Below are 26,995 nucleotides of genomic sequence, written 5' to 3'. Positions count from 1 at the left end.
TCAATTGACATCTGCGCCCACCACATTCTCACATGAGATTCGAGACATTCTGATGGTTGAAGAGGAAAAATGAAAAATGCCATTTGAAAAAATACCAACTCGCAACACGGCTAACTTAAGATTTAACAAAACACTCATAGGACTGAAATATTCTTAGGGTTTTCAAAATAATTTCATATGTGGTGCATTTTGGAATCTTATAATTCATTAAGAACACATTGTTTCTAGCTTTAAGAAAGATGAGCATCAGTCTTGACCTGTGTCATGCCAGGATGCGTGTGAGCATGCACACATCGCTCAGACATACTATAATAACTTTCTTTAATAGCTTGGATTTTTAAAAGACCATTTTGTATTTGTGAAGTTGTTTCCGAGGCTCTCACTGTAAGTCCCGATTGCTTGTGATAAAATCTGTCCTGGAGAACTACTTCATTGGTCAAGCAGAGAACTTGAATCTACTTTTCTTCAAGACAACTTCTGGTTTTGACTTGCAGGTGATACATGACTGAGTATTCAATCTTACCCAGAAAATGAAGTTGCATCATCCTCATATCTCATCCAACCACATCAAGAGTTTGCAGCAACTTTTTGCGACAATATCTCCTCAACCTTTTCACAAACAACAAAACGTCACTAGCATTACTTGGCAATTGTGGAGTTGGACATTTATGACATATTCTTCATCCATATTTGAGAAGGTTAACTGTTTAGATATTGCTAATATATCCTTCCAACTTTCCTCAGCTCGTGACTGCCAACTAGAGCAGCCACGCCCATCAGAATATCTCTAAACTATGTCTGGTTCAAGTGCAGTCGTCATTCAGTTTCAATCATCGTCACTTCTCCTTCGTCTTTTAGCAACATCTTAGTTCCTTTTTCTGAGCATTGGACATCTAAGACCACAAGGTTGAGACCAGGACATTTAGACAACAATACAAGTTTGACAGGACTCAACTCATAAGTAAGGTAAGAAAATGGAAAAAAATCATAGACTTCAGAGAAATTAGAGTAAACTTAATTCTTCAAAACAATGGGGCAAAACACCCACTCACTGTTCACAACAAATGACGAAAGGGTTGGATTCAAATATTGGAAACACTAACAACAAGCATTTCTCTTTGGGCTTGATATTTCAAGGAATTGAGAACAGATGGCTATAACAGATGTGCCAATCAAGAGACACCAATGTTGCTTTCACAGCCTTTCATCATGTCATATCCAAGTCACCAAATGGACTGAAAAGTGATAGATAAATTCAAAGTACATATACATCGAATTTGACACTTATAGTTCTTTGACATGACAGATGGTAACGCACCAGTTGTTTTAATCGTTGGGGGTCTTTGAGAGCAGTGAGTGAATGAAAAACATAAACAGGCACTGAATGACAACATCACAATTTGTGGGGAGCACAGAGTCCGCAACATAATTAAACAGAAAATAAAGAGAAGACAAGAAATTAAATGACAGTGCAGCAACAAAATGAGATGTGTCTGATATCATAGAACACCATGCAGTTACTGATGAAACCCATCATTCAACGACCCCATGAACATGATCAAACGTTCTTCCCAATTTACCATTAGTCAAAGCCTTTAATTCTCTGATCAGTTCACGCAAAGTCAGATATAAATTGTGCTTTTTTCACATGGCAAATATCATATTTGCACTAAAAGGTCACATTTGTTTGAAAACTACAAAACTGATATAAGTTAATTAGTTACCACAAATGTGCATAAATGTGCATAAGCATAATGAAAACATTTTCATCATCCCTATGAAGGTAACATGACTGAGAGTGATAGATGGGTCTGACCTATCAATTAACTAAATTACTAAAGATGATAAAGAGACTGACACAGTAAAGGACAATCTATTAACATAAGATACTAATATGTCTCTCTCGACTATTCAAGAAAATGAAATCAGTGCAATAAGTCATAAATTAAAAAAGAAGACAATGAAAACAATTTTGACAACTCAATTAAAAAACATGAATTGAATGGAAATGTGTAGAATTTATCAGATAAACTGAACTTAATACAGATGTCCTGTCAGTTATAAGTGCTACATAATCTACATTCATAACAATTAGTATTCACAGTAATTCACTGATGCATTCCTGGGTATGCCGACTCGCAACTGCATGATGTTCATTGAATAGTGCATCAGGGTGCAAATTATGAAGTGCAATGATATTTCCCTGACTGAGAGGGTTCATTAATGCAACAGCAAGGAAGTGAATTAACGAATCAAACACAAATCTTGATTTTCATTGGCAATTAGAACATGTAAACACAAGCCAGTCACTTTATTACAGGTATTTTCTATATTTGATGACATGAAAACTTGATTAACTTCTATTTTTTACACTTCACTTCAAGCAAGACCACTGAATCATTCCATTCCAACGTTCATCTTAGTCTCCCCTGTGCACCAGCTAATTCATTTCAATCAAGACATTTTAGTCTTGGACAAACCCTCATTTAGGGCAAGAAAGATACCGAAGTGTGCAATGGTTGTGAGGTTAAAAACAAGTTTCAGAGTTCACAAAGGAAAATCCTATTATGGAATTCACTAAAGCAGTTCATATTATGTAATTCACCAAGGCATTTTTTATTATCTTTCGTAACAAAGGGACACAAATATCGCCAATGCATGAATACACATGGACCCAAAGCTATGCAATAGTGAAAAATTCTAAAACACCTTGGTCGGAATGTTTAATTTTTATACTGGATATCACATTAGCCTCATTCTGACCAGGAAGTTTATCTCAGACCATCATAACCTCTTTAAATTAGTTGAAAGCAAATTCTCAGTGGATCATGCCTAAAACATTATAAAATATGTGAATTTTGAGGCGTTTTAGAATCCTCACATTACGTATTGGTTATCTCCCCAACCACCACTCAGGTGGCGCTGCCAATTCACCCAAAACATTGGCAAAAACCTCAGTTTTGGATTATTAGGTCCAACCGTGTGGTGTCTGGGGAGACAACCAATACAAACCTTACTGTGAACACACAGGCCAATACAATATTTAGTTGTATAGGACTCCTTCAATATTCAATTTGAATATAAAACACGTTAACCGTAAAAACCATAGTTGCAATGATTACATTATTTCACCCTCCGATGAGGAGATAACGATTAATTCGGTTGTTTATAACTTCTTCACACCACATTACGCACTTCTGGTATCCTTGCTACATGATTGCCATGCTCCACAGCCTACAAGCTAAGGCTCGATAAACAAGGTTATTCAATGCAATAATCCATTGTTGGAGAATGGGAGCAATATGAAGACCAACTGAGGAATGTGCTAACCATGAGGGAATGTCCAAGACACATTTCTATATACAACAGCTAATTGATGGGGATGTTCTGGAGAGGAAGTGCAAAGTCAGAACAATGCATGGCACATGCCGCGTTTAAACTAACAAGCCCATGCGCAGTCACTCCCATGATGCAAGAGCTGGATCGGAGCGTCCACTGGTTGCCCTGGATTCACCTGACCTGTACACAGTGCCACCTAGGGAGCACAGCGTCAAGCATACCTCCATGCAATAACAAAACATCGCACACGTTTACCTGATGAGCGTTTATCCTTAGAACTTCCTGATCTTTGCTCTAGTTGAGATGAAAAAGACCTTCAGTACTTTTTTCCAAGTATTTATAGTTTTTAGATCACTAGCCTAGTTAGTACAAATGAAATACTATTTTGATACAATTTAGATGGATAGCTTTATCAAATCACTCAGTTGGTTAGTTTTTACTTTTAACAAACAAATCTGGAACTGGTGCAGTTATTGTGTCGTCATGATCTATCAGTCACTCAGACACCAAATCTTTTAAAAGTAATAGGCTTTTTATTGAAAGTTAGTATTTAACCGATAGATTTCTAAAATATGAGAAAACAATCCGAAAAAGTCCTGAAAGACCAATTAAATCAGCAACATTTACTTCTGCGTGAACAAATTGGGAATTCAGAGTTTTAACATGCGCAACTAAGAAGGGTCACTTCAAGCTTTTTGTGTGAGTTTGTTACTCGAAGTCATTTGGAATACAAGCTCTTGGGATATGGATATACCTGATAATGTCTTTCCGTAACTGGCATTTTTTTGTCATATCAATGTTTTTTATTCATAACACAACAGTCTTTTATTCCTCTATTGCTATAAATAGGTTTTATTTGTAAGATTTTCCATGTCTGTATGCCAACATGGCCTTTAAAGTAAATAAATCCCTGCAGATGCATATAACTGTTCTCTGGCCTTGGAGAAGGAGAGGGAACAGTTCTAACCAGAAGCCTCTTCAACGTCTAACTCTGCAGTGCCTTCCTGACCCTACTCAGCACAGTCTCCAATATATCTGGGTTTCATATGGGGAGCTTTGCTTTTACAACTGAACCTGAACCGACTTACGCACGACCTACACGTTGGGCAGCGCGTCAATGACGTGCCACTAATGGGCCAATGACATGATTTATGGGATGACATTGTGATATGGACTGTAACGTTTAATTCAGATCGTCTTGCAGAATGTAGTACCACCAAAGTGGTGTGAGTCTATTGTGTTTATTCCAAGCATGAGACGTACCTCAAGACATTTTTTTGGACCTTGATCGCTTTTTTTGAATCAGGAGAATTATTTGCACGAGTTTGAGAGCCCAATTATATGAATATTCTAATCGAACACTTACACTTTATTACATTTAGGAGAAGATCTAGGAAGCTCAGAATCAAGTAACGATACATGGTGATAAATACTTTTACTGGGACAAGAATGGCAACAGAGGACTAAAGCGTGCACCACATGAGTATATTTGAAGCTAGCGATTTCTTTGTGGAATTTGGAAAGAATTTTATTTTGGCCAATTAATGTCAAATAATTCTGTGGCTACAACAAGACAGCAAGAAGACAAAAGCATTTGTCTTGGAGTCAGGTGGTCATGTTTGCCAAACTTTACAAGAAATATACAGGGCCATTGAACATACAAGAGACAAAAACATGAGGTATACATGTAAAATTGACTTGATATAAACAATCTTTGTGGGGTTTTTTTCTTTGAGTCGATGGACAACGGTAAGCCAGGGAAACCAGTGATCTCTCAGTCCAGTGGGGTACAGAGCGGGATGATGACAACCCTGAGGGGCACAAATGGGTTGACCATCTCCTCATGTTCACCTACCTTTGCACACTTCACAGCATTCGTCCGCTTTTTGATAGCGCTCAGAACAGTTGAGAGGTGGACATATTGTGGCCATGTCAAGCTCACGACATTCCATGCTGCCATCCTGCAAAAGAAAGTATGGGTTTACTGGAATATGAAACCTTGAAGGGTACGCCGTATATATGTTATCGATGGTCAGGAAAATAGAAAGGCAGTTTTAAACAAGGTAGTAGTGCAGTTATCATGCATGTAACTATGCTGAAATTTTGTACAGATAGTATCTGTCTAGACAAAGGCACTGTTGAAATTACATTCAGTTTGTATTTACGCAATTGAAATTTCCAAATTCAATTACAAATTTCAAATTTTAAACAACCGGTGTAGGCCTTTAAACACTTTACTCTTTAGAAAATGTCAGTAAACTACGACGGAAGTAAAGTTTGAAATTACGACAGAAACGGTATAGCCAAAATAAATAATACTCAGTCGACAGCACTGGGTCATGCTTGGCTGCAAACTGACCAGTAGTCATGTTGTGTAACTGCACACCCCCTAGGCCTAGTGGTGCATGAACCGAAAAAATTTGTGGGATAATTCACAGAAAGGAGAATCTCCCTGTTCCTGAGCTTCCTTCTCAAGTTTGGTCTCAACCAGAACAGCCAATTTTCCTGGCAATCATACGAGTGCAGTGGCAAGACAGCAAGAAGAGCTGAGGGCCGCATCATCAGCCAGTGGCAATCAACAACCACTTATCTCTTCAGCGAATGATAAGTGAAAAGCTTTTGAAAATGTTCTTTAGTGAAACCTAGCAACTGATGATGAGCAAAATTGATGAAGATACAGTGACGTACCTGACAAGAACATCTCATGCAGGTCGGGCGTCGACTGGGTGATCTGTGTGTGTAGACTTCCCCATGTTCATATGATCGACGATTGTGGAAACACTGCCCTGGAATGGATTGACATGAGAACAACATTGTAACAGAGTATTATTTAAATATCGCACTTCAAGCCATCGAAGAGTAAAAATTATTCCACTCGACTTCTTTATCATGCCAAATCACTACGTTGATTTGATATACCGCCAGCACTGCCAACTTCATACCGCCATTCTCATTCCGTGACGTCATCATAGAATAATGCCATGCAATAGTAAAAGTAATCGCAGGGTCACGTGGTACTGAATACCGCGCTCTGATTGGTTCACATACTAATGAGGTATGATAAAGTTGCTTTTCTCACTGCAAACTGTGTGAAATCAAACATGGCTGCCTTGTTTTCTGTACTTGATATTTGTCAAGGCGATAGTCTCAAAGCAAATTTGTGAAGTAACAAGAGGCCCAAGGGCCTGGCGCTCAGCTGAGTGAATATCATTAATATCTTCCCGGTGTTTAGTTCATTATGCATGAAAATGGCATGCTCCATGGTATTTGATATCCTTATGCGTTCACTACGGTACCAATGTTTTTGGTTGACATAATTATGCCACTGTTCATTCCTCAATCCTGACCATAATGTGGGTGAAATCATCGTATGAAAATATTTACCGAAACATGAAGTTTATGCCATGAATAAGGATACTCATTGTCATAGCCTCGTTTACAAGTACGAAGTATTTTCCCGCGAATATTCAAAACTGCTTGGCTCCTTGCCAGTTAAATAACATGTGACTATACACAAAATAGAAAACTTTGATGGAAATTGTAAATCATTTTTTTATCTATCAGGGGAAACAAGCTGATGATGATCAAATAAATCATTCATGAGAAATCATTTTGTTGCTGAAGCTTGCATGACGAAGTTAATGCTAAACCTTTTCTTGTGCTTTACTGCGCCACCGTAGTTTTCTATTTAGACCAGCGATGACGTCATTTCTGGTGATTCCCTACGTTGTCCAATGAGCGCTTTTTAAAATGTGCCATTTGGTATTGTACAGTATGCAATGTATTTTTTCAGCGCTGCCAGTTGCCGAAGAGAATGCCGTAGCTCCCTCAATTTCCAATCAATTTTTATGGGAGTGACATTATTGTATTGCTTAGAATGTCTACTTTTTACTCATGAAAGAATCGTAGAACTAAAACATAATAGGCGAACAGAATCATGCCGATTCACTGCACATACTGTGGGAATTCTCCACTTCAAAATACATCGGCGATGTCATCGCGAACAGAGCATGCACTTCCGATATCGTTTTCACAGAAATGTCGCCAAATATTCAAGAACTAATTTCTGAATTTAGTCCCTAAAGACCTTATGACTACCACTGAAACGAACTAGTGATAATATCGCCTACCAGACTACTTTTTAAGCAGAAAATTGGGTACTTGAGTGTCATAATGAGCTCCAAGATTATTGCGCATAGCGTAAACAACATGCCGCCATTTTGTCTCCGCTTCGGTATTTCGTACGCCGCTTATAATGCACCTTCTCAATTAAAACCAACATAATAAGGCCTTACATCGTTGATTGAATAGGAACACCACACAAAACACAATAAAGTGGGGGTACAATCGATTACGAAGCTGAAGTGAACAGTGATTTATTCCTGGAGCTACTGCTTTTGTTGTGTAGCTGCCATGTTTTGAGAACTGGCAAATAGGAGACTTCATTGATGGCTGACGTCATCGGGCGGGAATTTGAATCGGCAGAAATAATTAAAAGGCAGGTAGCGCCCTCTCCTGTTAAAATTTTGAACTTTTTCTCAATAAAATAGATTTTCAAGATTTTTATCTTAATATTAGAGCATATTTCGACTAATTCTGCTGCTCCTAGGCCGATATAGGCCAGTTTCCTTCATGCACGCTCGCTCGCAGGAAGTAGGTCGAATGGCGACAAATTTTGTTTTGAAAGTAGAGTTTGACCAGAAGTATCCAGAAATGCAAAATTGAAGTCTCTAGGTCTTACGGTTACAAAATGTGCACCATGGGTTTAACGGACGGATGGATGGATGGATGGACAGACGGACGCCACTGAACAACTTATTTGACAAGCTCGGCTGACTTAGTCAGCTGAGCTAAAAATGATTAATCAAATGGTTTTGTCATTTGGAAACTCCATTCATTCACAGAAATTAAAAGAATCACATCACGGAGGAATAGTTGTAAACAAATAGGGCAGTTAAACTTAGGTTGGCCTAAATTCATGGTCTATAGTGAGAAGAAAAGTTTCTCCTTTGTTAAGCCCAATCAATCAAGAAAAGCATGTTTGAAAGATTAGATTATTCTTTAGCTAGTTTGCATTTACACATTTGCACAGATTGCTGCGGCAAGCGTCAAGATGTTGGTCCATCATAGTGAAAGGGTAAATCTTGGATTACTAAGTCATAGGTAAAACTTGCTTGGAAGTGTTTTTAAAAACACAAGCATAGCAAAGATAAAGGTGAACTTACTGAGACAAAACTTGCAACATTTGCCCTCAAGCTGGACTGGATGTAAACAGTCCAATGGTGGACACTCCACTCCACATGTCTCCTCCCCACCCTGCAATACAAGACAAAACTGATTATTATATGCTCATCATGATACCACTGGAGTTGCACACGTTCATCAGGTAGCTTTTGGGGGCATTCTGGCAGCTTCTAAGAGCAGTCCTCCACAACTTTGCAAGTACTGCGTTCAACGATACATTTTCTGAAAGTGCAGGAAAAAAGCTTAACAAAATTCCATTTGACCAAAGGCATTGCACTGATGCTTGTCCTTCAAAATCAGCTTTGAAAAAAGAGGATTTCCCTCTATTAGTCAATTAGTCATAAATCTATCAGTCCGTGAGCGTGCAATAATTTATAATCTATCAGTCCTTAAAGGGTTAAACGTAGATAACAAGAGATCGAAGGACCTGGCGCTCAGATGAAATACATGGGTACAATGTACAAAACATGGAAAGTACCTGGAAGGTCTCTTTCAACCTTAAATTTTGTTAACATATTGATATGGCTATATCGAGCATATGTACCAAAGAATGACAAAACGTGCCACTTATTAGTGAAATTTAAGAGCTTGTGCCCGGCCTTGAAGAGTAGGTCAAATTGAAAACCTGGCTGATATGATATGGAGACTTATCAGATACACCAATCATTTAGTCACTCTAGCTACAGCCAAAGGCATTAAAATAGCAAAATATGATTTCCAAGATGGCCACCCGCCATTTTAGAAAATGCCAGAAAAGTATCATACAAGTGAAAAAGGAAAAAAGAAGAAACATTTTTTTTGCCCTGAAGTTGGATAGAACCCACAACCTTCGGAGTCATACAAGAGCAGGGAATTCAAATCAAGTTAAAACTTTTTGCTCAGTAATGCCAACTGGTAGTATCAATCAAAACTATTCCAATTTTATATCAGAACCTACTTGCATGCAGACTTCCTAAACTTTATTTCAAGCTTCTATCTATTGGAATAAAGCGACAAAAAAAATTATTTGAAATTTACACCTTTAGCCCCCTGGTGAAAAGAATTCAAGTTGAACCGTGCTAAATTTTCTTTCAGGGGCATTTCCTTGGCTGTTCTCCCTCATGGCCGGATTGTTGAAGTGCCCAGGTCTTACGGTTACAAAACGTGCCCATTTTGATGGATGGAGGGACAGACGCCATTCTGAATAGTTATTTTACCAGCTCTGCTGATTTTTGTCAGCTGAGCTAAAAATGATAGGCATCCAGGGGTGTTTCGCCTCATCTGTTTTTCACTGCATAGGCTCATTAGTGGGTTTTGATGTGAAATGCCCAATGAGTTTTACTGGACTGTCGTCGCAAGTGACAGAGCTAGTTTTGACAACATCACGCTGATTGTGATGGTATTGCTACATCTCTGCTGATTCCTGGGATCGAGAACAATGACCCAACCAGCAGTTCTCTTGGGGTGAAGTTCATGCAACAACTAGTTCCACAGTTTTAGAATGTGCTTTCACAATCTAACGATAATCCACACCAATACACTCCACATTTTCATAAATGTGAGGAGTGGTAAAAGATGCTGATGATGATAATGATGATGAAGATGACTATACTTCACAACTTGCTTATTCTTACCCTACAAGTACATCTTTGACATTTATCCCTCATCCATGACTCGCCATCTCGATATTGTGTACCATTCACATCACAGCTTTTCATACATTCACAGCTTTCTAAATATGAGATTTTTTCCTCTGCTTTATCTAACTGAAATGAGAATATAGAGGTTTGAAATGAGAATATAGAGGTTTATGGGATTTCTACAAGATAGATACTTATCTGCGCTCTCTAAAAAAGCGTCCCATAATTTTCATGGGGTCCTCCCGAGAAGCCATCTTCATGGCATGCCACGGACGACGTCATAATTTTGGCAGCGCAATGTCATAAATCTGGCGAGTGACGCAATGGTGACGTTACAGGGTCTGGAGAAGCAGTTCTACAGCAATGGCTACGGCAATGACTCTTTGTTGAAACTAGGGTGACTCAAACACTCTCTTGATTACATTACAGAGAGTGGCCCGTAATTGACCAATAGTGGTTACACACTGGCCACCTGGCAGGAGCTTATACATATGGACAACGTATAATATAACAGAGGTTGGTTGTCAATTTTCAAACATGGAATATTTTATAGAATTAAATCTGCTTGTCCATACCAACAATCAAATTTGAGTAATTTATGACTGAAACAGACAACTCATATGAACACCAATTGTTAGAATTTTTGCGTCGTTAAAACACTCAAACTTATTCCTTGCCGAAGATCCTGCCATTCCAAAATTCTGGTCAAGGATTACAAAGATAAAATCATTTGGAATAAGGCCCCCAGCAACAGACGCCTCAGTGCCACCACACGGGCCTAATGGTATTAGGCTATGTTGAAGCCACTACTGGGGCATGGACACAGATCTATTATCATCATTGGACAACAAAGTCAACGGCAGACAGTCCTTCTTTTCTTTGGATTAAGAAGGAGCCATTTGTGAGTGAGACGATCATACACTTACCTTTTTACTTAAATCTTTTAAATACTTTTTCAATTCTGACACTGTGTCTTCTAAGGCATTGAACTGACCACAAGTCGGGCAGGCTGCAATGGAATCCACAGGTAGTTAGTCTTTCAGCCTATTCGCTGATTATTTCTTTCTTTTACCAAGTCACTACAACAACAGTGACATATACCCCTCCTCCCCCCTCCGCATACACACTTTTGGGTTGACTCTGACTTCATGCCTGATTGCATTTTCTTGGCAAAACAGACTGTTTCGAGTATGAACCTTGATAAGAAACTCCCTTAGAGAAGTGCTAGGAGCCTTCTTCTGTGCAACCCAGTCACAGTTATAATAGCTTATTACACAAATCAATCTTATTAGTTTTTTTCATTTCGCTATCATGATTATTTTTTTACCAGACACCAAACATTTACCTGTGTCTAAATTTGGACATTGTAACGTGTATCCATAAGGTCTGGCTACTATTTTGACATCTTGTATCGTACCCTGGAAAAGTGAATTAAGAGCTGTCAATGGAATTGAGAGATCATCATTGGATCTATTAAAACAGGAGAAACCTGCAACAAATTTAAATACCAGGAGCATGAGAAGAAAAGAGGGCCATATTGTCCTTCAAGCGTGTCACTAAAATGAAGATACTGTTTCCTGCAAAAATAGTAACTCAGACTTATTCCAGGTAGCAGCACAAACTGGAGACTAGACATGGCACAAAAGTTTCCATATGTCAGGCTACCTTCACTGGCTAGGTTACCACTTTTCTCCACGATATAGATCATCAAATACCAATATGAAGATTTAGCAAAGAAAGTTGAGTTTATGCCTATGGAGTCTTTAAAGGACTTTATCACAAAGCCCCTGTAGCCAAACGCATCCCGTGAAGAGGCCGATTGCTTTTTTTGCAGTGATATAACCATAAAGAGCCACTCGACACAGGATGAGTTAGGGCCCCAAGAGGCTTTGAAAAGAAGGTTCCAGAATAACACAAGTGGTTAACAGGACGGAGTTTTGATAAAAAATACTCACCCTGAAGTATGAAAATTTAGAAGTCCTTTGTCCCAGCCAAAGTGATACCCCTTTTAGACGGAAAGACCGATCGATAGGTTTAATAACGCGTTCATAAATACGGTTGCAGTCTACATATAACGTGGCATGTGCGCCACTGACACTCATGGCCACCTGGTGCCACTGATTGTCATCAAGTTCGTAAGGGAATTCCTCCATTATTAATCGCTTGTTGTGGCGGTAATAAAGACGAACACGTTTTTTTCTTCCTGATATGTGTAACTCTAAATATCTGAAATGAAAATGAATGAAAGTTACTTTTCCTTTTCAAGTCAATCATCAGCAAAATAATTCTTTTCCGGTGCGCAAAAACCTAATAAGCGAACTTGTTTGAAAATTCTTCTACATACATTTATGTATGTGACAAAAGTTATACCATGTATAAACCGTAATTACTCTCAACTCAGCTCTATAAGACCAGGTTGATAATACCGCCCAATACCACATTTATGATGTTTATTCATAAGGATTTTCATTCAGGTTAGGGGTGGAAGGCCTAAAAAAATTCTCGTCAGACCTCATTGGTTGGAATCGTGATTTTGGGTAATCCTACATGTATGTAATGGGAGGACAAGAAATACGTGATCTGGTCTTATAGAGCCGAGTTGAGAGTATCCACATTTCACTGTGCATGGCCAACACGATTAGCTGATTGTACAAAAAAATGTAAAATGAGCAAGATAAAGTTGGACAAATCAGGTTTGCCTGCCTCATAAAAAAACGGCATGAGTAAAAGACTTGCAATGGATTGATAAGGGAGTGTGGGGCATATTTTTATATGCCCCAATACATTTTTGGTATTTAATGTGGTACCTTTCTGTTCCTTTTGAAATTGAGAATATCGTTCCTGAGTTTCTTCTTCTTTGTTTGATGATTGCTAAAAATGTGAATTCACCGTTTTCTTCTAGGAGATTCAAAGCCTTTCTGACAGTGGAGCGGGGAAGTTCTAATTTTTGGTTTACATCTGTAACAAAAAAGATACATTATAGTAGTTAGAAAGACAGTTGTTATAATGAGAAGTCCCCTGAGCCCCATTTGTATACTGAAAATAAAAAATCTCCACTGGATAAGTAAGCATTATATACATACATTCCCATATTTCAGGAGCCAGAAAAAGAGGGGTGTGCACTGCATTACTCATTTAAATTTCTGATATGTTCCAAACTTTCATGGCCAAATTCAAAGGTCTTCATGAATTATGGCAGGGGCTGCATCTGGTGCACCCCCCTTCCCCCCTGATCTGCACCTGATCTGAAGCGAGTAATTCTGTAGCTGCAGTAATTTCAAAGTGTGTACCAAATGCCCCATATGTTTTACAAAACACATTACTGGTTGTGTTCATATGCAGCAGTACAAACAAGATCTAATGCAGAGACACTTCTGTACTAATTTTTTATTTCTCACTTTTTTGTTTCAGATTTCAAATGAGAAACCTTAATTATAAAGGTGGAGTACCACATCATTGAGTCAGGCAGCTGTGACAGACATTGAGAATTCCCAGCAGCCTTACAATCTCTGTCAATCAGCACCTGTTCCATCAATTAGCGTGGCTAATGAACAAGAAGGTGACTCATCGAACTCCACAACAAGCGAGGAGACAACATAAATCATTAAAGTGAATAGCTCACCCAGCAGGTGATCATAGCGCCCATATAGCATTGGCGGGCTACAATCATCCATTTTCTCACGAGCTACATTTGCCACACCTAACCACCCATATTGGTGAGACAGAAAATGGCCATAAATGAAAAAATTTGCGAGAAAGGACAATTCATGTCCAGACATATTCCTCCCATAAAACCACATGGGAATTTGAGACACTATCTTATTGGCCATTGCAGCCTCTGAGTTAATCACACACTTTGATTAGTTTGCCTTGATCATGTTAGAGGTTCATTGATGATGTGGTCGGCATGCTGCCCAGGTTCACAATCTTCCTCATGACTTATCTGACTCGTCGTCTCATTAGGCATTGGAGAGACGCACAGTCTACAATGTGACCAGCATTGGGATTTACCAATGATAAGGCAGAAATTGCCTCTCCTAATTAATCAGATACAATATTGCCAATAATGTCTGAATACAACATTAGCACCTCGGTATTACATCATGAATAAGTCACCTTGTATAGTTATCCGTGTTGCATCAACTGACAATATCATCTAGTCTTGTAGCATTAACAGCATCAGTAAATTTAAAGTAATCATGATGACTTTGAGAAGCACATCCCATGCCGGGTGGACAAGTGATTTACCTGCCTCTCATGACTAAATGAGGTAATTCTATCAACTCCAACTCAGGAATGGTTTCTGAATGTTCTCACATTCATTAAGGTCCCACAAACTAGCTGGTGTCAACTAAATGACATCATTCCAGCAACTCCAACTAAAGTTTTATTTCTGAATGTTCTAACACTCATCAAGGATCCCATGAACTAGCAGGTGATGTCATTATATCAATCCAACTTTAGAACGATTTCTAACATAATCAAGCGTTCCTGAACTACTAGTAAACTGGGCAGTCCCAGTATTGTTCATTACTCTAATTCTATACTGGCATAGATTATAATTTCCTGATTTTTGCGACCGGCAAATTCACAAAAATAAAAAATAGCATCGCAAAGTGGGCATAACCTCTAAGCCCACACACGCTTAAGGAAACATAATAGTAAAGTTGGCTTAGTAGACTACGTGCATCATTCATGAGATATAGCTACAGATAGTTCGTGAGAAAAAGGGATCTTTTTGGCTGATGAGCAAAAGTGCTGGCAGCATTCATGAGATATAGCAAAAAGTAGTTTTTCACACGAAATGCCTCCTGGGGCCAAGCGTAGTTCAAAAATTATCAAAAGTGCCAAAAGGCACAATGGCACTATAAGACCTTCAAACCACACAAAGATGAAAAGCCTAGCCTCAATTGTTACAGAGATATGCTCCGTAAATCAATTACGATCAATTTATGTTATTTGACCCCTGTGGCCTTGAAAAGTAGGTCAAATCAAAAACTCGGGTATTATGAGATGTAGTCTCATGAGCAGTGTCCACAGTAAAAATTTCATGTTTTTAGCTAGCATAATTCATAAGATATAGCCAAAAGTAGTGTTTTTCACATGAAGCGCCCCCTGAGGCCGAGTGTAGTTCAAAAATCGTTGAAACTGCCAAAAGGCACAATAGCCCCAGAAGACCTTTGAACCACCCAGAGATGAAAGGTTACGGAGATAGGCTCTTGAAACGAGTTCAATCGACAGACGGCAAGACTCGTCGACACACAGACTGACAGCACCCGCCTCGACAACACCCCTTTTTAAAAGGCTGAGGGGTAAAAAGTAATTTGAAAATATTCTTACATTGTCATCAAACTATGATAACCACAAATATTTCCCAGTTTACAGTAGTTTACACTGATGAGTCTGTTGATACGAGTAAACTGGGCAGCCACATGGTTAAATAGTTAATACCCTTTAGACCTCTGTCTGGTGAGTTTATGGTTTATAACAGAAAGATACCACGTGAAGAAGCTGCAGTTTTGAGTCATCTCCATTTTTAACCTTTCCCTTTTCATCCCTAATTAAGTTGTACAGCCAATTCCTGCTGGCTTTCAGATCGGCTAAAGCTAATATACCCAACAGAGCAGTCAATTTAGAGGTCCAACTTGCAAGGTTTCAGTTTCTTGGAAAAAGGCCCCTTGTAAAATGAGTTAGATTTCCCTCCTTTATATACTATGCCAGAGGTTGACAGTTGATGACAGTCTCATTACCTGGTATTAGTCATGGTCAGTAACTAGCTTGAATCATACAGTTGCCATTAGGCTGTAACCATAAGCGAAGGAACCTACCACCATTTAAAGTATTCAAAGAAGAAACAAATACTGTATTATCTGTGGACCAAACGCATTTGGGGTTCAATTTTAACCCTTGCCTCATTACTCAAGATCAATGGGTGCGCCAAAAGTTTTTCCCACGTTCTGACGAAAAGCTTAATTTACATGTATAAAATATTAAATTCTGTTTTATATAATTTCTTTACTCTTAGTTACCTTATGGTCACTCCAGTTAAGGAACATGCCATAGTTTAGAATGGCCAAATGGCCAATTAATTCTGGTTGACCTCAGTGACCTTTGAAAAGTAGGTCACATCAAAAACCTAAGTGACAAAACCTAAGTGACAAATTATGTATGATTGCTAGATCTACCCATGGTATAAAATAGCATGTTGTCAGATTTGGTCTCCTGGTGGCCAAGTGGAGAATGCCATTAAAACTCTCTGAGGCCAGCTGACCCAGGGCCGGCCGGGTTTCATGTGTGCAAGGTTTATGATCGGTAGCTGGTGGCAGAGAAAGATGCCGCTGTTGTTTGGCCAAAGGTTTACGCCTGATGATGATGACAGATACTATTCTACGGTAAGCTACCAGAAAACTCTTCAGCGTCAAAGATGGGAAGACAAGAAGAAGTACATCTATATAAGAAAAAGGAGAAAGCAACTTGAACCATAACACATTCCTAAATCATTACTCCAAGCTTAGGTAAGAGAAACATCTCACGAACAGGCAAGAATCTATCCTTGCAACCAGATGAGGACAAGCAGCTGTGAGATACAGGTGTCAGACCCCAGGTATTTACATCATCACTGAGTTAATTAAGGAAGACAAGGCAGAATAGCACACAAATAAGACAAGGTAAACAGTTGGTACCAGGCTATCATTAACTTGGGCGAACTAATGAGCTTAGAGTTCGTAATCAAAGGAGACAGCTAGCATTAGTGTCCGAGTTGTAACGAAGATATGATTCAAAATTCATAATAGGTTTTGAGGGAATTCCAGGCACCCAGACCCTCTTCCCCTAAAATCTCTCACATCGCAAGATGACCCTTATGCTCCACAGAATTACTGGAATATTACAGAGGTTCAATTGGGAAGTTTTCAACATTTCAGAAAAAAAGGGTGGCAAGGAGATATCAACATTTAACGAAGTGTTTTGTATGTACACGCCCAAGCCAAAAAATAACAGCTGCGATACGAGTAGTCATGTCTATCTGTTTATCATACCCTCGGCCTGCTACAACCTAGCTGATGTATTACCAATTATCATCAGTCTACTGCATGTCTGATGATATTGACAGAATATGGTAGCCTGGTGCCATCCAGTCAGCACCCCACCAAGTCATATGTGCTCAGCTGACCACCTTCCCATATGTAGCCTCAACGACCTACAGTCTTGGTCAACCTCTTCTTTGGGATTGCCATGGATGTACTTTTTGGACCCTTGCTTATCATCGCCATGGAATTTTGAACAGCTAAGAATAAGGCGAGACTTTTTTTAATCTTGGTTACTGTGCTTTTTCATCCAAGGACAAGCTGAGGAGGGTGGAATGAAAATAAAAATAAAAATGTTGCTCTGTAGAGGCAGCTCAGTGGAGGAAGAAATAAAAAGAATTTTATTTCAAAGTGAAAGTTTCTATTTTGCTTTATTAACCCATATGAGGGCACCTACGGAGTACGCCGTAGCCTTTTAAAAAGCTGAAAACGGGTATGCTATTTGAATCACCCGCTACAATGGGGAATCCCCATAACGTCATCAGTTATCACCGTGGAGCCGTGAAGAATTGTTTTCTCGCCTTTGTGTGATTGATTTCATCTTTTCGATGTATTTTTTGGGGGGTTTCTGAGGGAGGGACCAGACCAGCTATGGAGGATGCTACAAAAACATGAATTATAAAATCCAGTATAGAGAATAGGGGTTAGTTTATGACTTTATTTGATAGTATGTCATCTCTTGTTTCAATCCAGAGAACTACAGTGCATATTGTGAGGGGCCCTTTTTGGTGAATAAGTCCCTTTTTAGTGATTAAACTATGTTTCTTTCTCAATATCAAATCGGGAACATTCAGATAACACTATGAGCTTTTGGAAAATGTATACTTGATTGGCTCTACCTTGATTCATTGTGTTGTTATCATTTTTTTTGTGAATTGGTTGCCATTACCTGAAATGCCTTGTCCAGCTCAGGGTTTAGAAATATTAAGTGCTTGCCTCCATATTGGTTAACAGAACTTTTTAAGCTAATACAGCACCTGAGCTTTAAATGAGTTCACCACCAGCTCCACAGTGCGGTGGTTGTCAAATTTTGCACTCGGGCTTCGTGGACCTGGGCGGTGGTCGTGACAAAAATAAAAAGATTTTTGTCTCTCGGTTTTCGGCGATTTTGAGTGCAGCAGGCTCACTAAATGACCAAAGAAAAATACATATTTTTTCACATTTTCAGTTAATCGCCTAGCGGCGGGCACACTAACAAAGGTATAAAAAAAGTCTCGCCTAACATCCAAACATTGCTGGTGATTCCATATGCCTCAAACCAAAGTTTCTCCAAAGAAGCCATCAAAATTTGACTTATTTTTTATCTGGTCACTTGAGAACCTTCAGATTGTTCTGGGAATCACAGTACTGTCTTAGAGGTCACTGCAGTTTTCGGTAAAAACCTTTGTTTGGTTTTATTCTGGTTGGCCAATGCACAGTACCTGGAATAAGTTATCGATGTATATCATAAAGCTACATGTACATGCTACCGAGCAGAGGCGAACATGTTCAGAATAAGCAGGGAGATCATGTACCAGTTTCAGGTGATGGATGTCCCATCTGCCACTGCTAAAGATTAATGTTGTTTTCTACAGTCCATAAAATATACCATGAATGAAGACCCTGAAATAGGCCTGGAAACTTTTGCTGCCAACAGGGCATTTGTTTCATCAGTGAGTGCAGACCAAAAAGAAATGGCCACTTGACAGGTGAAGTTCTTCCTGTTACAGATAGTTACTTTACTTCATGACGTTGATACATCAACAAGTTTTAAGCGCTCCAGAAATGAGTGTGTTTCAGATTGCTACAACATTCGACGAAAATCGCTCGTTTTCGCCTTACTGCTGTTGCCTTCGATGAAAACTAGCGATTACTTTAACTTGACTTAAACCCTGTTATTCCAAGTGGAGCATAGGTCGCCAACAAGATTTTGCCACTTCCTCCTGTCCTTGGCAGTTCTCTAAACTTTGGTCCAGTTCATCCAGTGATTACAGCTGTGTGCTAATGTTACTTAATGACTTCCAGACGTCCTCATGTCCTTCTTCATGATAAATTCGCACAAGCTTTTAACATGTTAAACTAGAAAAACTGTCCGAATTAATACACCTAAATAGGAAATTGTCAAATCATTCAGATGTGTCAGGTCAGTCACTCAACGATACACTGCCTGTTCAAGTTGGTCCCCATAGGTTTGAGAGCAAATATTTGTTTGTAATTACCAAGAATACATTTATGGAAAGGGACAAGCTTTTTTTAAACCAGAGACTTTTTCATTAAATTTACATGTAGGTTCATTCACATGCAATAATTGATAAGCATTTGTCCATTCCACCAATTCACCCTAAGATCATAGTGATAATATCCCAAAATTGGGTGACTGTCTTCCCATTTCGCCCCTTCCCACTTTCCCCCTAAATTATTCCCATTTTACCTCTTTCCCATCTCGCCCCTTCCCAATTCGCCCCATTGTCAAATCACCCTTTTCCCACTTCACCCCTTCCCATTTCGCCCCTTTCCCATTTCTGTGTTCATTTATGCATTTAAAATAGTGTTTTTTGCCTAACAGTTTATGAACACGGAATTTGTATTGCTGGTCAACAACCAGGCTTCACATCCACACACCAAGTTTCAACTTTCTTGACTCAATAGTGAGCGAACGTGCCACCATTTTTGACGACGGATGATGACAAGACGTTTCAACATAACCTCAGCCAGGTGAGCTAAAAAATTAGATGGGGCAAAACTGGAATTAAATGGGTGCAAAACGAGAAGGGGCGAAATGAGAAGGGGCAAAATGGGAAGAAGGGGCAAAACAGGAAAGGATCGGAATGGGACAGGGGGGAATGGAAAAGGGGCAAAATGGGAAAGGGATGAATTGGGAAGGGGCAAAATGGGAATAAAATCCACAATTGTCATATCTCTGATGTTGATACTTTAGAGAATATGACCAGTCATTATAACAGGAACTTACTTTTTTTAAGCTGTTTAGATGATTTAATAGTTGTTATCGCAATATTAAATCCTATGTGGGCACACAACCCACAATGTAAAATTAGGTATATTTCATTTTAAGTCTGTTAAAGTCTTTGGTTACATATTAGTCAAGATGTAGGAGCCTGCCAGTAATGTCCCCCTGACTGGGTTCATTGGTGAAGAACACGTCACAATCTGTTCAAATAATCAGGTGGTTTAAATCGTAATGATTTGGAGAGATGGGAAACACTCTCAAAACAATGAAGCAAAGCCAGAGAAACAATGTTTTGAAGACAGAGGGAATATTGAACATCAAAGAATACAATCACATGAGAGAACAGTTCGCATTTTGGAGTTTAAATGGGCCAAAGAGCAGAAATGATTTGACCAATAAAGCACGATAGGTCACCCCTCAATTGACTGAACTATGTGAAACCTGGTTGGAATGTAAGACAGATGGAGCACGGACATGAAGAGCAATGTATGATCTTCATCTTCAAGTTCTGGTTGGAATTGGCCTAATATCCACACAAGTATAGTTTGTCAGGAAGATGACCGACATTGTTAAAATACTAGAGCCTTATCAAATCAAAATCACTTTTTACCCCTTATCTTCTCAAAATTCTGATTCTACACCGTGAAAAGAAAAGGTTGAGTTTGGATGTTATGTACCTCAAAAGAGTAGATGACTGTTCAGGTCATCAAGATTCTGTGTCTTCTACGTCTATGTGATGATGCGCTTTAACAGCAGAACAACACCTGAATATCAAACTTTTCAAAAATACAGTTCTATAATCCCTTGTTGTGTATGACATGATGTTGATAGACCCTATTAACTAGATGATTCTTCTAAGTTCTCAGGAGAATATGGCCACCAACACAAATTGAAGACTAATTCTGGGCCGATAATCCTTGTTACTTGTCCCAAGGACAAACCCAGGGAATTAAGCTAGGTTCAGGGCTAATGGTGACATATATAGCCTAAAAGGTGGTGTCTTTTTCGATAATGCTGAATGGGCATAATGTGGTTTACCAGTTCTTTTTTTGGTAATGAATATTTTTTATTGAGGAAAAAAGAACATGAAATTACAAATTACATGAAGCAGATAATTCACCAGTTCTTGTTGAGAGGGCACTCCATCGATCGATGCATGAAAATGCAGAGAAAAAGTAACAAATGACATTTCCAAAAATCTTGAAACACTCATTTTAAAAAATTATTCAGTCAGTTCCACACCTTTTCAAACACTGACTGATATTAGAAATAAGCCTGACGCTTACTAACATATTTAGAGAAAAGCCAGATATGATTACCTTTGGGACCCTGAAAGGTGGACATTTAGGGATAAATAAGGCTTCTTTCAGATTTTTTTCTTCAAATTTATGATATTCTTGAATTCAAATAATACTAAATGTAGAAATAAATGTTCTACAATTATTTATTGCAGGATATGGGCAATAAAGATCTTATCTGTATTGTTTGCCAAGGTTTTAATCTCACAATTGCAGACATTATCAGATCTCATGCGATTTATTGTCATGATTGTCGTCCAATGAACAAGAACAGAGATCGTAGGGATGATCGCGAGCCACTGTTCATACACAGAAGGGAGTACCTAGACGTAGGCTCTGCCCCAATTAGTGACTCTGAAAGACTTCTAACACAATCCACTGATGAAGACGATTTCTGACCCATCCATGCACCCTGACCACGAGAACAAAAACCATTCCCCTTGTAAAAACATTAAATCTGCCAAAGTGACATTGGATCCAAAGGGTGTAATTCTGCGGTTTCCTAAAAAGAAGATAGATGGAATCACTGGGGAAAAAAACGGGGGCTCGGGTTAAGGTTAGGGATATACTGGGATGTTGAAGGGTTTCCCCCAAAAATTGAGAGACTGTCCTCCGCAAACAAATGACATTGTGTCAGATGTCCTTGCAAAGCAGCCGTCAATTGGTTGAATGAAGAGCCAGGATCACGCAGGTTATACTGCCCAATTTTCAATACAAACAAGCGACCTGTCACTTGCTTCTCACAGGGTGCTGCCATTAAATCAAGTTGGTCTGACATTCATCACAGGTCGGGCTGATGACGGGTTTTTGTCGTTTAGCACCTGCGATTGCCACCACAAACAAGAGATTGTTGTTGCATGTTATCATAATCACAGGTCTCAGCATCAAAAATCACTCGTTTGTGAGGCAGTTCATGAGCACCCTTACTCATCTTTCTGTTAAGCCACACATGGATAGTTGGTGCACTACCCATGGCTGGCTATCCAGCTACTGCTACAAAAAAATCTCAGACAGTGGGTGCGTATAAGATCATCAGATGGCTACATGAAGCTAATCGCATCAATGGTGATCATCATAACTGCAGCACATCTGTAAATCATTGAACCACATTGGGAAGTTTCAACCACAAGCTGTTGGTATTGCCAAGTAGTTACCTGTAACACTTTTTAATGACCTTTCATGTACAAACCAAGGGGAGTGATTCTGCTGTGATGCTCATCAGGTGAACAGATACCTTAAGTCAATATCGCTTCTGCAGCCTAACAAGTCATTTGAATTCACTGAAATAATTTTTGAAGAAGATCAATTAGTGTTGACATTGTTCATTCATTGTTCATTCATTGTTCAGGTATTCCTATGACCCTTTTTGGGAGAATATTTTTCTTCTGACCATTATTGAATACCATGATGTCAATGAGACAAGACCACAATTGATTTTTTAAGCCTTTTAGCAGTTAAATTGTCAATGTTTGACCGCGACGCATCAAAGAACGCGTGGTGTTGTGAATCTGAAATTTAGATTATGTTATTCCGGACAGTCGGGCAAGTAAATGGTGAAAAATAAAATGGTGATTGACCACGGAAATTTTTTTTTAATCGACAAATTAGACAGACTTTGATATTTCCACTCTTTTCAGCCAACTGGCAGAAAAAACTCAAAACCCTATTACCCAATTAGCAAAATTCGAAATTAATTTTTTCATCAAATAATTTCTTTATATCTGTAGACTTGCCACAACAAATATTTTTTCAATACCTCTCCAAATATGTACTTGAGAGTAAAAAACATGCACTCGTCTAATAGATAGGCCTGGACCCTCCAACCTATGAATATTCATTAGTGGTCTTGTCTCAATGAAGGTACATTTCAGGGGTTAACATTTTGAGATTTTTTTCAAACTTATGTACATGACATCCCACAACTCTCCAACAAAGGAAAGTCATATCTGGACATTTTTGGAGAAATGAGAGACATTTCAAAGAGTGGTACAACTGTGCCAAAGCGACGAAAGAGGACAAAATCGACAAAAAGTCATGATTTTGCACCCAACAGCACCAAATTCAAAGACCTGCCCTGGCCAGAATAAGCAAGCTATGGAGCTGAAACTTTAGGATGTGATTTAGGAATATCTTTGCTGCTTAGGGCACAACTTTCAGAATCAAGGCCTAAGCAGTTTCAAAGAAATTACAAAATGAATGGCAACACAACAAGACTTGTAAAAATGAAACCGAACTTAGACCGGGGTTAGGTTGACTCTTATTTGGGTCAAATTAAGTTTTTTTCTCATTATTTTAGCTTGTTTTGACCTTAAATCATCAGCAATACAATATTCTAAATGAATTAGAGTGATTTGAGCACATTCAAATTTTTCACTATATTGACCCAAAATGTAGTGTAAATAGAGACAAGACCACAATTGATTTTTTAAGCCTTTTAGCAGTTAAATTGTCAATGTTTGACCGCGACGCATCAAAGAACGCGTGGTGTTGTGAATCTGAAATTTAGATTATGTTATTCCGGACAGTCGGGCAAGTAAATGGTGAAAAATAAAATGGTGATTGACCACGGAAATTTTTTTTTAATCGACAAATTAGACAGACTTTGATATTTCCACTCTTTTCAGCCAACTGGCAGAAAAAACTCAAAACACGCCCCCTATTACCCAATTAGCAAAATTCGAAATTAATTTTTTCATCAAATAATTTCTTTATATCTGTAGACTTGCCACAACAAATATTTTTTCAATACCTCTCCAAATATGTACTTGAGAGTAAAAAACATGCACTCGTCTAATAGATAGGCCTGGACCCTCCAACCTATGAATATTCATTAGTGGTCTTGTCTCCAATTCTTATAGCTTGTGTGCAATGACAGCTTCTTTAAAGGGGAACGCCGTTCGATATTACATGTGGTGCAGTTAAATAGAAATCAACTATACACAATGCCGTAGTGCAGTTATTGTGAATATGAATCTGTTTTAACTTGATATTCATAGTATTTGTATATCTGTCTACACAACGGCAATGTTGAAATTTATATTTAGTACATATTTCCGCAACTGGAAATTTTTTAACTCAATTACAAATTCAAAACTTTTTAACGAATGGCGTAGGCCTTTAAACCTAATGCCGTGGTCACACTGGGGTTTTAACACGAATTGAATTCGAATTAAAACGTTGATACGTATTGGGGCGTCACACTCAATTCGGTTCATACCGATCTCAATCCGCTTTAACCAACACGGTTCTTAAACCGAATTGAATGCGAATCAGCTAATCCGAATCAACGAAACCGTATTGAGATTTCAAGTGTGATGCGCTTGATACGAATTAAGAATTTCGATCGCACAGGGCATGTGCCCGGCGCATGGAAAGTGACCTTTGACCGCGGGAACTAGTGCTCCGAACTAGTTAACTGATGTATTTATAGATGGCGCGTCGTTAGTACGCATTGAGTGTGGCGCGTTTTAAACCGATTTGAATGCGTATTCGGGCCAGTGTGACGCGACCGTTCTGAAACTGGATTAACCAATTCGTATTCCGGAGAGCGCTCTACGGAATTCGGTTTCAATTCGCATCCAGTGTGGACACACCATAATATACATTATGAATTGTCAGTTGCATTCTGAGATAGACGGATTATATATCAACATCATGATGCTTTTTACAGCTCCACACAGTATATTTTGTGCTGGTGACCAAAGACGTTTAACCTTTTCGCTGCTGCCACATTGTCCAGCTGGCGCCATCTTATGCAGACAGTGTGATTACCAATACTGAACAGGACAGCCCTCTTTATCTCAACGGTCAGAACTGTTCAAAGGTGTCGCCATCTACACTAATGTTCCCCCAGTGTGTTCGGAACGTTTAGAGAGGGTGCCACCAAGTGATGGTGAAGTGTACTTTGAGAGAGACATTACGCACTATGCACGTCACCCGAACATCATGGGGTCATGTACATGACGTGCCATGTACGTCATTCGCAGCGACAGGGTTATCTCTCTCTAATCGGAAACACCTGATCAAAGAGGCAGTTGATCTCTACTCTTGGCAAAACAGTTTCAGAGGTGAATTGCCACTGGCATCTGTTGTGAAGGATTGATCATGTGACAAGTGTTTGATCTACTGACACAACAAAATGCCCTATACTTTCCAGAGGTACATTTCTTGTTTGATGGTTTCAAAGAAATAAAGCCACTCAAAAAAGAAGTTTGCTGAGCATTATTTCTGGATGGGATGGCTGATATAATATCTAATGATGAACAGACTTGCAATGATACCAGACAGGTGATCAATTAAGTACAGTTTGATTCCTGCCTGGAGGTGCAGTCTGCCAGCAACATCTGAAAAGACTTACTGAGAAATTCATAACTGTGTCAATCATTGTAAATAACGTGAAGAGAACCCGGATCCAATAGCCTCATCCTCTTTGTGAAGAACTGCTCCATGGTTCATCAAAACAATTGAAAATTCAAATTCAAATGCAATATTTACCGGTTGACAATTAGATTTCTAGGGACCTCAAGCACAAGCACCACATAAGAACACCCTGCAACACCAACGGGAAGAAAGTTCCAAGGACTCAATTCTTTGTTGCAAAAGGTGGACAAGTGCACATTTTAATGCTGACTTGATATAGCCCATTTCAAAAATGGCCGGTTCACATTGAAATACCGTCCATAACAAAAGAATAATTTTATGATCAATGGACCACATACTTCCGGGAGGTATAGCCCTGGTCGTTTGTATGCTGTGAGTTGGACAACACTGGCCGTCCGCAGAACATTCCCCTGGTGTCAGGATTTTCGTCATGTTGGTGCATGATGCTAAGTCCTACTGACAAGGACAGCAACCATTATTTGCTGCCCTCGCTGGTTTTATCCCAGAGACAAGGAATCAGCCTTCATCCATAGAAAAAAGCTGGCGGATATCAGGTCATATCTTTGGGCGCACATGGCAATGCATTAAATTTGGCAGTACTGTAGCACTATGAAACCAAATTTTCCCTTTTTTCTGCTCCTTTTGGTAGATTTCCCTGATTGATAATAGATGTTGCGGAGGTACGAACTTTTTTTTCCACCAAAATCAAACATGATTGTTTTTGTAGCAGGAAGATGGGTTTACTGTCTGGGCCCAGTAATGAACACAGTGGTGTGGCAAAATGGAAAAGTCCTGGTAGAAATAGGCTGGAGTAGCACTGACTGGAAACCCCACATGATTTCAGTGTGATACATCCCTAGTTGGCCTACACCATGGACTGAAAATGAAATAGTTCGATGAAGGCTGACATGTGCTAGTCTAGTCGTTTATTTGAGTAATACATAAAGTGGGCGCACTTCTTTTACAAGAGCTGAAGTTAACATCAGTGATAACTAAACGGAGCTGGTAAAACACGGCAATCGATCAACAATTCTAGGTTACCTGCGTGTCCTCATGTCAAACTTTTATTCAAGAGAATTCTTT

The 26,995-nt window shown here is 39.1% G+C and overlaps 1 protein-coding gene across 7 annotated transcripts in view; it reads right to left on the bottom strand.

Moving 5' to 3' along the window:
• The window catches only part of LOC135488063 (protein kinase C-binding protein NELL1-like), a 137,236-nt gene that overhangs the window by 40,389 nt on the left and 69,852 nt on the right, over nt 1-26,995 (bottom strand). For 5 of the 7 annotated variants that reach the window (XM_064772454.1, XM_064772457.1, XM_064772456.1 and 2 more), the window contains exons 3-11: nt 13,010-13,160; nt 12,158-12,428; nt 11,548-11,620; nt 11,129-11,211; nt 10,197-10,328; nt 8,565-8,655; nt 6,028-6,125; nt 5,195-5,300; nt 3,595-3,633 (exon numbers count right to left, since the gene is read on the bottom strand). In XM_064772454.1, coding sequence (XP_064628524.1) covers nt 3,595-3,633; nt 5,195-5,300; nt 6,028-6,125; nt 8,565-8,655; nt 10,197-10,328; nt 11,129-11,211; nt 11,548-11,620; nt 12,158-12,428; nt 13,010-13,160 — 1,044 coding nt within the window. The remainder of the gene's footprint in view (nt 1-3,594; nt 3,634-5,194; nt 5,301-6,027; nt 6,126-8,564; nt 8,656-10,196; nt 10,329-11,128; nt 11,212-11,547; nt 11,621-12,157; nt 12,429-13,009; nt 13,161-26,995) is intronic. The other 2 variants (XM_064772455.1, XM_064772460.1) reach the window with 1 other exon arrangement.

Source organism: Lineus longissimus, chromosome 5, assembly GCF_910592395.1.
Source record: "Lineus longissimus chromosome 5, tnLinLong1.2, whole genome shotgun sequence".
Taxonomy (NCBI): Eukaryota; Metazoa; Nemertea; class Pilidiophora; order Heteronemertea; family Lineidae; genus Lineus; species Lineus longissimus.
Note: the sequence above shows the minus strand (reverse complement) of the source record. Positions and strands in the feature narration are given on the sequence as shown.